The sequence below is a fragment of the Acomys russatus genome, chromosome 7 (genome assembly GCF_903995435.1).
Source record: "Acomys russatus chromosome 7, mAcoRus1.1, whole genome shotgun sequence".
In the NCBI taxonomy this organism is placed as follows: domain Eukaryota; kingdom Metazoa; phylum Chordata; class Mammalia; order Rodentia; family Muridae; genus Acomys; species Acomys russatus.
The window spans coordinates 22,363,780-22,377,080 of NC_067143.1; the positions used below are offsets into that span (position 1 = coordinate 22,363,780).

The 13,301-nt window shown below is 49.9% G+C and overlaps 1 protein-coding gene across 1 annotated transcript in view; it reads left to right on the top strand.

Moving 5' to 3' along the window:
* The window catches only part of Adamts17 (ADAM metallopeptidase with thrombospondin type 1 motif 17), a 292,022-nt gene extending 279,050 nt beyond the window's left edge, over nt 1–12,972 (top strand). Inside the window, exons 22-23 of the mRNA XM_051148701.1 lie at nt 11,374–11,551; nt 12,797–12,972. Of these exons, the coding sequence (XP_051004658.1) occupies nt 11,374–11,551; nt 12,797–12,963 (345 nt within the window). The 3' untranslated portion in view covers nt 12,964–12,972. The remainder of the gene's footprint in view (nt 1–11,373; nt 11,552–12,796) is intronic.
* Nucleotides 12,973–13,301: the final 329 nt, after the last annotated feature.

The window sequence follows — 13,301 nt, forward strand, 5'->3', positions numbered from 1 at the left end:
GGCGGCACCCTGGGAACATCCCTCATCTAGGTAGAAATTTGCCCATGGTTTTCCCTGACTGGCTTCTTTGGAAAAGAAAAGCAAATACAACTCCCCCTGGCACCCCTGACCTCACTATCCAGGTGACTGGAACAATGGACGTGGGCGTCATGGGATGGACTGTCCCCCTGGGTTTTCTCTTGTTCAGACAGGACCTGCTCTAAGACTTGTGTGTCTGCTCTGCCATCCAGCTTGGCCGGGGATGCTGCTGTGTTACACTTGGGGTCTGCTGAATCTCCTAACTAATTATGGTGGATGATTGTCCTGTGGCTAGTAAGCAAGCAACGTGGATGGGAAATAGAAAACTAGTACCCTGGGCCGTCCAAGCTTCCTCATATCAATGGAACCCTGTAATTTATGGGAGGCAACAGCTACAGCTACACAGCCAGTACTGAGAGTAAGTTCTGACTGGGGCTCTCAGAAGGTGTGTCTTCTACACAAATAGTCTTCGGTCACTTCCACCCAAGTGCTATTGGGAAAAGTGAGCCTGTCCCAGGGAGGTGACCAGTGGGACAAACCACATACCTGCAGACCTAAGGGCTAGCACCTGTATGGAGACAGGGGTGCAGTGAAACCACCAAACTAAATGACTCTGTGGGTAAAAAGGAAAGTTCATTGGGGGAATCAAGATTTCCAGGTTGTTCAGAGAGAAGAGAAGGTAGGAAAGCCTTCCCAGTTTTAAGGAGGTATGTTGTGGGTAAGCGTAGGTGTGGAAGTTAGGGTGTCCTAGGAACTAGAGTAGTGGGGTGAGGGATCATGGGCCTTGGAGCTAGTGTGGTGATTTTGATCTGTTGCAGGCTTATTTGGTTAATAGGGAACTATACACCCCATTGTCAGAAGCAGTTCGCATGGGGTGGGTGGCAGTGGATAAGGGAAGTTGTGGCATTTTCTGACAAACAGAAACCCGCTTCACAAGGTTTCTGAGGAACGCTGAGTCTAGATGGCACTCTTTCAGTTTACCTGTCAGAATTTAACCTGAGCTGAGCCCTGACTGTCATTGAGGACACTGTCAGCAGCACTGCCATTTTGGGGCCCACTTTGGACCTGACATTCCTGCCTACTGGCAGCATGGGACAACTGTAGTCATCTAGCTACTTGTGACTAATGGGGACATCGTGGTGATGGCAGTGGGAGGGTCTTAAGAAAGATGGAATGCAAATCATAGGTGTGGCACCAGACAGGCAGGCTATGGCAGGAGGCTTGGAGAGGCTCTATCGAAGCATCCAGATTACTGACCGTTGGGTTATTTTACCAATTCTTTTCTGAAGGAACAGTCATTATTACATGAAATATAAATATCAGTGGGCCAAGAAGCTGAAGGATCCAGGAGCCCCAACCAAGGGAGACCCCCACATCGGAATAGGTCCCTGGAGGCTGTAGGTTATGAGGCAGCTCCTGTAAGTTTTCAGTCCTCTCTTCTACTTGGCCAGGCCGGTTAATACAGTAGCAACATTCTTCATCGATGACAAGGCAAGGGCTGCCTTTTTTGGCCGTCAGCACATTGTGAGGACTTGCCGGTTTTGTAAAACCACAAGGCTAATGAGGTGAGCTGGTTTGAGAGCAACCTTAGGGCCAAGGTTGACCCCTGGACGGTGACTTCCAGCTGAGTGGATAACTGCTTGTGGCAGATACAGACCATAGACAGACGGTAGAGTTAAGAGACTTGGGGTCAGGGATCGTTGTTTTAAACCTCTAGTCTCTGCACTGCCTGGAAGGCCAGGAAGACAGAGTACACCCAATGGTACGAGGAGGAAAGAGCCCAATGTCAGCGATAGGCGGTAAGTAGGTGGGAGAGCTTAAGCCTTGGCAGTCCCATTGACTGACAGATATACTTGTCAGACAGGGATCCAGAGCTAAACATCTCTGGTTACATTTAACCATCATCTATTGAAAATAGTTTACTCCTAGTTGTTCTCAAGAGTGTAGTGTCTTTTTCCTGGGGTTTTTTGTTTTGTTTTCGTTCTCACTTTCACAAAGTCAGGTGCCTAGCCTGGTCCAGGACAAAGGCTTTGGAGGCAACATGCTTGGGTCTAAAGTTGGCAAACCAAGTCTCCTTTCCAGAGCCAGCTTTTTGGTTGGAATAAAACAGAATTATGATGGGTTTTCCGATATTATCCATGCCCAAAAGACATTTGAATCTCTGTAAGACTGGACCCCGTGGTTTAGAGGGGGACAAGAGCAGAGAGCAAAGACGGCTTAGATAAGGTGAGAACGGAGAACGACGGTGGCTTAGAGATGAGAGGTTCTGAATCATTTGCTTATGTCATGACAGAAGTAGTCACAATCTCTGAGAATTTGGAAATTGGGTGTGCTATTTCCTGGCCACTGGGTCTGACTGTCAGTCTTGGATTGGAGGCTAAGTCATAATGGCAGTAAAAATAAGGCAGTGAGTGACATCTCATGGTACCTGAGTCCAAGGAGCGGAAGCGATTAGAGAAGGCAGGAGAGAGGAGTTAACAGTCTAATCTTGAATAAGAAGAGCCCATGGCTAGCTAGAGGAAGGGAAAGGTCCTTAAAGAAAGGGTGGCAGTAAAGAACTCCCAGGAGCATAACAAATAGGAGGTAGAAAAGACTTAGGAAAGGGGCCATAAGTAGGAGTCCTAACTGAAGGAGGATTCCCATAGCGAAGAACCAAATACACAGGGAGGGTGACACAGTAACAGGTAATAGCCATAGGATAGTGTCTCAATCCCTGAGGACCTCCCTGGGAGAATCAACATTTTTGTCAGTGAGATGCCCAGAAACACAGTAGAGAGGCATCCCTTTCCACGTGATGGGTGCTCAGGAATACATAGCAAGCACCAGTGAGCAAGAGACAGGGCAGGCAGTTCTGGGAGGACACTTACCCGTGTAGGCAAGGAGAAACAAGTGGGTGGCAGAGTAGGTGAGGAAGAGAAGCAGCTGAAGAGGCAGGCTCTACATTTTAGGGTTGAATATGTTAAGTAGCAGAAGCCAGCGCAGGCAAATGATCCGTATCCAGGAGGATCAAATCAGCAGTTTGATTCAGTTAGGAAGGATCAGGATTGGGGGGGGGGGGTTGGGGCAAGAGTTACCCCTCCCAGGTTTCAGCATCAGATATGGCAGGGGTCCAGCGAAACTACCAAAGGAGGGAAAGGAAAGTTTATTGGGGAATCAAGACTGCCAGGCTGTCTCTTAGGAGCTGAGAGAACAGCATGAGGTGGGAGAAGCCTTCCTAGTTTTAAGGTGAATGTTGCAGTGGGCAAAGGTTCGTGAGCCAGAACATCCTGGGACATAGAGAAGCGGCTTTGATCTGTTATGGGTTTGTTTGCATTAATAGGGAAGTAGTGCCAGAGGTGGCTGGCTGGAAGATGGGCCTTGGATGGCATGAGAGCAAGGAAAGTAATGGCTTTCCCTGACAAACAGAAACCTGCTTCACAAGGTTTTTGAGGAATGCTGAATTCAAGTGGCAGTCTTTCTGTTTACCCAGCGAGCATCCAGCCTGACCTAAGCCTAGACTGTCATTCAGGAAGGTGTCAGCAGTGCTGCCATTTTGGGGTCCACTTTGGATCCAAGACTATATATACCCATACAATACTGTTGGGAGCAGCTGGGCCCCTCAATGCTGCTGCTCAGTCTGGGAGAGGCTGGGCAGGCTCTCTCTGATCCTGACTCCAGCGAGCTGCCAACCCTTCATGAGGGTCATGTACAAGGAACGTACTTCCCACTCCCACCCCTGTCCCAGGGTTCTGCCATTGCTCTGACCTGCCACAGCCTACCTCTAGGGATATGGCAGCACTTTCTAGAAAACAGTCCCAATAACTGAGTGCACCCCAGATATGCAGGGCCTATGTATTCAATCTCTGCGAAATGGGGCCCTTAAAACATGTTAGTTAAAACGTGTTAGTTCTTTATAGAAGAGTATGACTGCTAATCTCTGCTGGAAATGTTTCCTATTCAAGATCACAACTGCCTGTCGACCATTGAAACACTGCGACTTTTTCTGTGAGAAATGAATAGTTGTAAAGGGATTAGAATGGGAGGTGTTTTAAAAAGAGATTTTTGGCTTTCTACATGGAATGAAAAGAAAAAGAGGACATGACTGATAATAGGTATGGTTGAGGAGAAGGTTTATTGTAGAGATGAGAGGCATCTAGATGGGTCTAGAATGAACCCAGCCAGGAGGGGAAAGGGGGAGGACAGCAAGAGAGGAAGAGAAGAGAGAAGGGGTGGGGGGGGAGACAGGACCTGAGGGAGGAGCCCAAGAGGCCAGGAGCAAGCCATGAGACCAAGAGACCACTGTAGCCAATACAGCTGGTTAGGTAGGAACCAGAGAAGGGGTTGGGGTCTGCTGGCCAGGAAGACTCTGTAACATGTGGGCGCCAAGGCAGGCTGGTGACTGGAGTCCACATAAACATCTTAACTAGGCACCTCCGTGAGCCATTTGTCCTGAGTTTGACAACTAACACATGCTAAGTCTGATGTATCTCCTACCAAAAAGAACAAAATGACAACTGACCTCCTGGTAGCAGCGAAGTCCCCTCGGAATGGGTTTGACTGACTTACAGGGCCGCTGAGAGCCCCCGGGGGCCTTCTCCGCCCTTCTGCAAGTAGCCCGGGCTCCTCCTGTCTGTCCGGTGGAGATTGTAGTACAAAAAGTACAACATGCACAAAATATCTGTGGGCAGAGTCTTAGTTCAGGTTTCTATTGCGGCAAGGAAACCCCACGACCAAAAGCAACTTGGAGAGGAAAGGTTTCGTTTCACCCACCGGTTCATAAAACAGTTCATTGTCAATAGCAGTGAGGGCAGTGTAGCCAGACTTTCACTACTTTGTGTGTTCTTTTTCTTCCACCTTTCCCCCCAACCCCCTGCCCCACACCTTTTTTTTGCTTAACCTCTTCAACCCCCTAAGACTAGCTATGAGAGAAAACAGGATAGAGAGGAAAGGAAAGAGATCCCTGAATAAAGTCAGACGAAAGGAAGGGCAGTGGCATTACCAATAGACTACTTCCTGCTGAAGAGGGGCCTCGAGCAAGTTTGATCTTCACTGTAAATATCTAAGTTCTGTCTTTGGGAATCCTTCAGATTAGGTGCTGGTGGAAGGTCTTCCTTGTTTGGGCAGAATCCGTGAGAAAGCATTGTCCACTCGTGTGACCCCATTTGACCTTTACAATCATCTACCCCAGTTTTCTAGGCGATGAGATTGAGGCTTACATTGGCCCCTAGCTTGGCTGCACCCTTCCCTGGGGACTCATGGGTCCCCATTACTAGCGATGGAGAGGACAGTGATGATGGGAGTCTTCTTCCCTCCAAGGAGGGACTTAGAGCCACCACCGCAGACTCCACGCCAATCCTCTGAGGATGTTCCAGACCCTTGCAGATCATCAGTGAGTGCTATGTTTTCTGGCTCCCTGCCTGTAAAGACTGCACCTAAATCAGGGGTGTCAGGTTGCAAGTTTGGAGGAAGTTGAGGCACTGTAAGGCAAACCAAGACTGCATGAGAGGCTGCCAGAGAGCGCACTGAAGGAGGGGGGCAGTGTGCACGCATGCGTGGGGTCTAGCTTTTCCTTCCATGTCAGAGTTAGCACGAACATTATGGAGATTTTCATTATCCTCCGGACCAAGCTACTTCAGGTTTCAACAACTGCCAGGGTTTGTGCTGTTCCTGCCAAGTGTGGAGGGAAAACTGTCAGGAAGGCATTTAAAGAGCTTCTGACATCCTTTTAGACAAACAGAAAGTGGGGCAGCAAGGGGGCGGGGGGGGGGGGGGAGACTGGCTGCTCCCTGCTGGCAGTGGTCAAGCCTTGGAACCACAGGGCTCAAGGCTCACACCCTCCCTCAGAAAGGTGGCAGCACCTCATCTCCTACAGATGCATTAATTAAGCACCTACTGTGTCCTGAGCACTGTCCTGGCCAAGTGGCTATTAGTGTGAAACAACTAGAAAATTCCTAAGCCCACCACACTGCCAACAAGCAAGTCCTACTATCATGGCTATTACAGTTAAGTGTTCTTTGAAAGACGCCAAGCAATACTGTTGCGGCACAAGGGCCTGAGAGCCTCATTCCTCCTGTTTGTCTAAAATTCTCTGCCCACAGAGCAATCCCTTTTAACACTTTTTCCTAATCACTTCGTAATTTGCTTCAAAAGCGTATGAGAAAAAAAATCTGCATTTAATCTCCCTTTTTACTTGGTGTCTGCACCCTGACTTTCGTTGTTGTGCTGGGGCGGTTTTAGTTTCTTGTTTCGTTTTTTGATTACACCATGAATGCGGAGGAAAGCCAGGGTCTCCTCATGCATGCCAAACAAGTGCGCTACCACTGAACCAGCTCCAGCCCATAAAATCTTTACTTCGCTATTGTGCCCCCACCACAGCACCTCTGCCTTGGGTGTCTTTGATTTCCCCTTCCTGCCCGGGGAGTGCCTGGTCACCAGGCAGCATACAATGTGTTTTATAGGTGTTTGCGCCAGAAAGGACAGGAGGAGAGCTGTCCTTCATCGGGCTTGACAAGGATTTTCACCATGGATTTATGGCTGGTTTACTTCTGTCTCAGTCAGCCGCATTAAAATGCTGGTGGAATGAGCCACTTAAGGGAGTGGGGGCAGCTGTGAGAGAGCTTCAAACAAGACCAGATCTGTTTTTATAGATGTGTTTGCTTAGATTGTAAAAGCTTGAAAAATGGCTTCAGAGCAAGGCTTGAGGCAGAACCCGATGCTATCAGGAAGACACTGTTACCTCCTCACTGTTTAATTAAGGCTAGGGCCTCCAGGGGAGGTCACAGACCGGAATTCACAGCATGCCTCTGTTCTCTGTAACTTGAGCCTGGGCTCCCAGAAAGGTGCCATACATCTTGCCTAAGTGGCCCCTAACTGTGCTCCTGGATATCTGACTGCAGCATCAACCAGGAGCTAGATCTTAGTGACAGACATGCAGCCCAAGGGAACTAGAGAAGATGGCCGCCTCCCAGTGTGTCTCCTGCAGCCTCTGAGCAGCTTGCTTTATATCCTTGGCCATGCTTTTACTGTTAGTAATAATAGCAGTTCTAATGTTTGTTGAGGCCTGTAATATCCCAGAGCCCTCCAGGGTCCCAAAAGCTCTGTCTCCCACCAGTCACTCCCCCCACCCCATATGATAACCGACACCTTCCCAACAGACTCCTGGCAAAGGAATAAGCCCTGTGACTCTTGGGCTAGGAAGGGGCAGGTTTCAATTCAAAATGCAGTCAGGATGGAAGGTACACGCAAGGACCACCAGTGGGACTTCTCCATTCTTTTTTTTTTTTTTTTTTCCTGAGAAGTCCTTAGAATAAAATACCTAAAAAGAACAATTAACCCGGAAACAATATTGGCGTTTAACAGTACAGGTTCTGATGCTCTGTGTTCCTGCATATTAGAGCACACGACACTGAACAAAAAATGGTGTGACTGTGACCTACCTCTCCTCTAGAACACACGAAGGCATTGCCTGAGAGGCAGGCTCGGGATCAGCTTCTAGATGGATAAGCAAATGTCTCAATGTTCACAAAAGTTTTTCCAGGTACCTGAGGCAGGTGGCGACCCTCTGTCACCCTTGGCTGTGGGAACAGTGCCATCGAGGACTGCTGGTAGAATCTGGCAAAACTCAGGCACGTAAAATCCTCACCTGGGACAGAGTTTGCGGGACCCTCTGCCTTGTGGGGTCTAATGAGTCATAGGAAGAACTTTGGGGACATCGCCCACCCCACACTTCCAGGAGCTCTTGGGTGTTTTTATAGACTGAGAAACTTAAAGCCATTACATGTGCTGAGAAAAGTGTTAAGTATTGGAACTGGGCGACCCTTGGCCACTCACCAGATCTCCATTCGGCACAACCTCCAATTCATACAGTGGAGTGGTCTGTGGGGGGAGGCAGCTGCCTTCCTCCACTCAGTGGCTCTGACCTCAGAAAGACCCTTTGCACTGTGAAGCCCAGAAGCGTGCATCAGCCCCAGGATTTCCTTGTAGAATGTGCCTGCGCACTGGCAACGGCTTGCGTGCCAGCCTTTTCCCTGGGCTGTTGTTAATGAAACCAAAACGTTCAGACTGAACGCTCATCTTCAGGGTGCCCGAGGGTGCGGATAGATGGTCCAAGTAAAGATCTGAGGAGAAAGGCATGCTCGAGTTGCTGGGGTCAGGACATGTGTCTCTCTCTTCTGAAAGCAGGCTCGCCCATGGCACCTCCTCGCAGAAATGAGATCAGCTGCTCAGCAATCCTGCTTTCCTCACGAGCGGAGTGTTTTCATAATTATAGGACCAGTTTGATCCGAATATCAATGTCCATTTTAGTAGTGTCTTATGAATAAGCCACGTGTGTGTGTGTGTGTGTGCGCGCGCGCGTGCGCGTGCGTGCGTGCGCATGTGCAGACGCACGTGTGGCGTATGCTCTCATGGGCACACATACCATAGCTTACATACTGAGGTCAGAGGAAACTTGGGAAGATGAATTCTCTCCTTCCACCATGTGGGTCCCAGGGATTGAAACTTAGGTCCTTAGCAACAAGCCATGGCACTGGCCCTACTTTTAATTATTTAAACTTGTGTCATAGGCATCTGGATTTAGACATAAGCAGTTTTCTTTCTCTAGAGTTTTTAAATTGAGCCTTATGAACACTCCATTGAATCAGATAGCAGTTGTATGCACTGCGATGGGACCTTCGCTCTGTCTGCACCACCATCTTCATCGCCCCCTGCGACCCCTGCGCTGTCTGTCAGGGCATGCATGGCCATTGTCGCCTAGCCCCGCTGAGAAGCTGCCTTTTGAAGGGCATTGCTCCTTCAGGACTTTTGGCATGGCCCAAACCTTCATGTACGTTTGCATTGGCTGGCCTGGCTCTGGCTTTGCTGGATGGACTGTTCACCTGATGGGATGGCTCCAAATTAGTGTGACATCACATTGACATGGCTTTCAGACGAAGTGATATGGCTTTTCTCTGCCTTAGCTCAACTGCTCTGACAGTGCCATTGGCCTGTTACTGACCTTATTCAAGTGGCCTCTGCAGGTTTTACGTGATCTTTACACAGTTTAGGCCATTCCTCTCGATTTGCGTTTATGCCTGACTCTTTCAGAGTAGAGAGCTAAATGCTTTGCCTCTTTCTTCATTTTTTTTTAAACCCCTGGGCCATCTTCATAAGACCCATTAATGAATCTTGGTTGCGGTTAATTTGGACGAGAGGTGTTTTCCCAAACAGGACTTCGGCTACAAAATATCTGAAAGCATGCCTCGCCGCCCCTGAACTCAGAGCAGTTCTGTTCTTACAAAAACACTAATTGCTGCTTTGATGGGGAGCCGTCGCTGCTTAGCTGGCAGCTATACATAAACTCACCAGCCCACGCTGCAGCTGGGTGTCAGTCTGGCTTAATTCTGCTGAGCTGGATAGAAATACATGCTGGCTTCGTAGCATGGGGTCTTTGCATTTTCTACAGGGCACAGAAACTTGGGTGAAGTCAGGGCTTTCAAGCTCCAGATACCCCTGCATCCACCTGGAGAACTTAAAAACAAAAAAAAAAAGGGATATATTTTTGGGTGTGGACTTTGAAACATCAGAATTTGTTTAAAGCTCACCAGGTTACCCCTGCAGCCAGCCAATCCTACCTTCCTGCAAGATATCCTTTCTCCTGCAAACCCGCATTACTTGAGCGTTTGTCCTATGTTCAAGGGCTCCCTATTAGCAGGAACCTCCTTGTATGACCTCAGCACCCCTCAATACCCCTAGTGCTGACTCCTGAGGTTAAGGCTAGAACCTAGAAACTGGCAATATGGGATGAATTCTCCGGGCCGCTGGGAACCTCTGGTGGGTGTATCTGGGACACAGAAGACACAGAACTGGGCATGAAGCAAGGCGTAGGGCCAGCCTTGCATGTCAGGGAGAGAGTCTGAGCTGGTTTGAACACGCTGTGGGGACCCACAGGGGAGCTGCCAGTACACTCCCACCTCTTCTGTGATTTGAAGATGGGTGATCTTTCTAAGCATCGCTCCCTTGAAATGTTTACACTTTAATGTGACAATGCCAGCATGATCCTGCTTGTTAGACAGGAAGGCGAAGCCCCCGCTCCCAGAAGTCTCTCTGAAAGGGAGCTGTCAGTATCCACCTGGAAAAAAAAAACAGTACCACCAATGTCTCCACAAGCCTGTGAGGAAGGCCTCCTTCTACTCTTAGGGAGACTCGGGGAAACACTGGTCAGGATAGCACCCGGCCTCCTCTGGGTGTGCAGCAGTCTCAGAGAGCCCCCACCTTCCCTTGCCCCAGGCGCCGTTATTAACTGGCTGGGCTGCAGTGCAGCCTGGGCCATATTAAAGTTTTGCAGCGTGTTCTCAGTACCCCATAAATCAGGGAGGTGGGGGCTCTGGGGACACCAGATGAACAAGGAGTGCACGTGTCTGTCTGTGGTTCTTTATTTGGGAGGAAACCAACTTAGTGGGGAAATGGCTCCAAGGGCCCTGGAGAGAGTAAGAACCAAGGGGCCAGGTTTGGGGAGAGGACCAAGCTACCTGGGGCAGTACATTCTTGTGCCACTTAACGTGGAAGGGACTCACTCAGGAAAGCACCATGAGGGACACTGCTCTTTGCATGACGTGGGGTGCATGTTCACAAACCCCGAGGGCCAAGGCACTGTCCGCAATCTCCTCATGCAGCCAGGGACACTGTTTATCACTGTCAAGCATCTCATCTTCTACTCATAGCTCTGTACTATGCACTTAGAGATTGGTCAAGCCAGTGTCACCAAAACATGGGGCTGATGTCCCCTGGTTTGCAGAAAGCCATCGTGTCACCCTCACTTGGTGATGCAAACAGCCTTGTCATTTTCTTCTTATAAAGACACCAATCCCATCCCGGGTGCCCTGTCCTCATGACCTTAATCATGTCTCTATCGGTGACATCACTGTGACAAAAATACCTGGCCAAAGCAACTTTATATCTAAGGTTTGAGGTTCAGTCCTTCATGGTGGGAAAGTCAGTGACAGGAGCTTAAGGTCACCTTGTGCCCCAAGTCAGGAAGCCGTAAGTAGCGAATGCTGGCACGTTCAATCTAGGACCTCAGCCCATGGCATGGGGCCACTCACACAGAGGGTGGCTCTTCCCATCTCAAGCCAACCTGGACATTATTACTTCCCAGAGGTGCCCAAAGATTTGTTTCTATGGTGAGTCTAAATCCCATCAGGTTACCAATCAAGACTTAACCAAGGCCTCAATGGCCTCTCTGAGCTACTCGGGGATCAGGAATTCCATACGTGCTTCTGTGAGGTGTAGGTTTGCCATCCTGCAGCCATCTACCAGCAGGCCGTGGGCATCCTTGACATGCACAGATTGCAGGCGTCTCATAGGCCCTCAGCTCAGGCTGCCCCCTGTCTTCGGCAGTGCTCATCCACCTGCGGGAAGGGGCTCCAGTCCCGTGTGGTACAGTGCATGCACAAGATCACTGGACGCCACGGCAGTGAGTGCCCCACTCTCTCAAAGCCAGCAGCCTACAGACAGTGCCACCAGGAGGTCTGCAATGACAAGATTAATGTGAACACCATCACTTCCCCTCGCCTTGGTGAGTACTTCCCTTGAGCCTGGTTTCTGGCTGTAAGCCTCTGAGAGAGCCACCTTTTTTGAGCACTAAAGGGGTTGGCATTTGCTTGGGCTGAAGAAGGTTCAGAGGCCCTTGGAGCATCCTACACACCCTTCTGCCAACACAGGAAGATATCTTCACCCCGGGTCCCTGTGTGAGAGGGTGAAGAGCTCTGGAAAGATTCACTGGGATGTCTGCATGGGACCCTGTGCGCCCTGATGAGTCTGCACACAGCCACAGAGCGGGAAGGTTGTAAGCAGTTTGGTCCTTGGTGCTCAGAACAAGACTGCTTATGAATCCATACTCTAACCAGGGCTTGGGATAAACCGAGGAAGCTCTAATGCATTGACAAAAACACCTTACAAAAGAAAACTTAAGGAAGAGGTTATTTGGGCTGTGCTTTAAGCGTGAGGTCCACTATGGTGGGGCAATCATGGTGGCCCGATCATGAGAGGGGCGGTCACATTGTGTCCAGTCAGGAAGCAGAGAAAGCTGAGTGCTGGGACTCTCCTTTGTATTCACTTCAGGCTCCCAAGCGTGGGATGGTACAACCCACAGCCAGGATGGGTCTTCCACTCAATTAACTGACCCTAAATAATTCCTGGTGGGCACGCCCAGAGGCTTGCCTCCTAAGCCACCCAGGCTCCCATTGGGTTAGCAGCATTTGCCACCAAACTACCCGGAGCTCCTTACCTGCCAGGAAGGCTTCTCTAAGCAGCTTCTATATAAGGGGGCGGGCGGGGGGGGGGGGGGGGGAACTGCTGGGCTTGTAGAGGTGATGCCCCGTGTTGGTTGCTTGGTTTCCTTTCAGGGCGTTCTCTCCAGAGGACTTAAACCCTGAAAGAAATGGGAGCCACTTGCTTACCCTTCAGCAAGTCGCTGTTGTGGATCCTTTGCTGTCCACTGCTCGGGCGTCACCACCATGTTTTATAAATGCCGACAGAGACGGTATCGTCTGTCACAAAGTAGTTCCTCCAATCTCAGGAGCAAGTCATCTCATGTCTCTTACTCTGAAAAGGCAGGGAGAGTTTTCTCAGTCAGGGGACTGGGTTGGCTGCAGAGATGGATCTGTATGAGAACCACAGCTTCATACAGCCCTAGCTGTTCATGAGTTTATGCAAATCTAAGGTGTCACCAAGGGTAAGGGAGGTCCCTGGGCCACTTCTGTGTAGTAAGCCACGGCTTTAACCTCTGAGCATTCATGCGTTCTTTCCGCTGTCCCCTCAGCTGCTCTGACGTACAAATGCACCCGGGACCAGTGGACAGTGTACTGCCGGGTCATCCGAGAGAAGAACCTCTGCCAGGATATGCGGTGGTACCAGCGTTGCTGCCAGACCTGTAGGGACTTCTACGCAAATAAGATGCGCCAGCCACCCTCCCCACCAAGCTCATGACGTCGAGCGCGGTGCCCGCTCGTTGCTCTGTCTGACTCTGAGGCCTCACCCCACCCAAAAGCACACCAGCCCTGCAGCCAGGACCCCCAAAGCACTCCTCTGCCCCCCACGATAAGGCTGCCTCAGGAGTCCAGTTGATAGGCCTTAGAGAAGGGACTTGACGTTGCCATTTTAGTCCTTTGAACGTAATATATTGTTCACAGCCACTGGATGGCTTTCTAAGGAGAAACTACATAAGAGTCACAAAATAATTTTAATTTCCAAGCTCCTATGTACCTCAGAGGAGGAACATCTCTTGCAGGTAACTATTGAGACCGGGGGCGGGGGGGGGAGAGGGA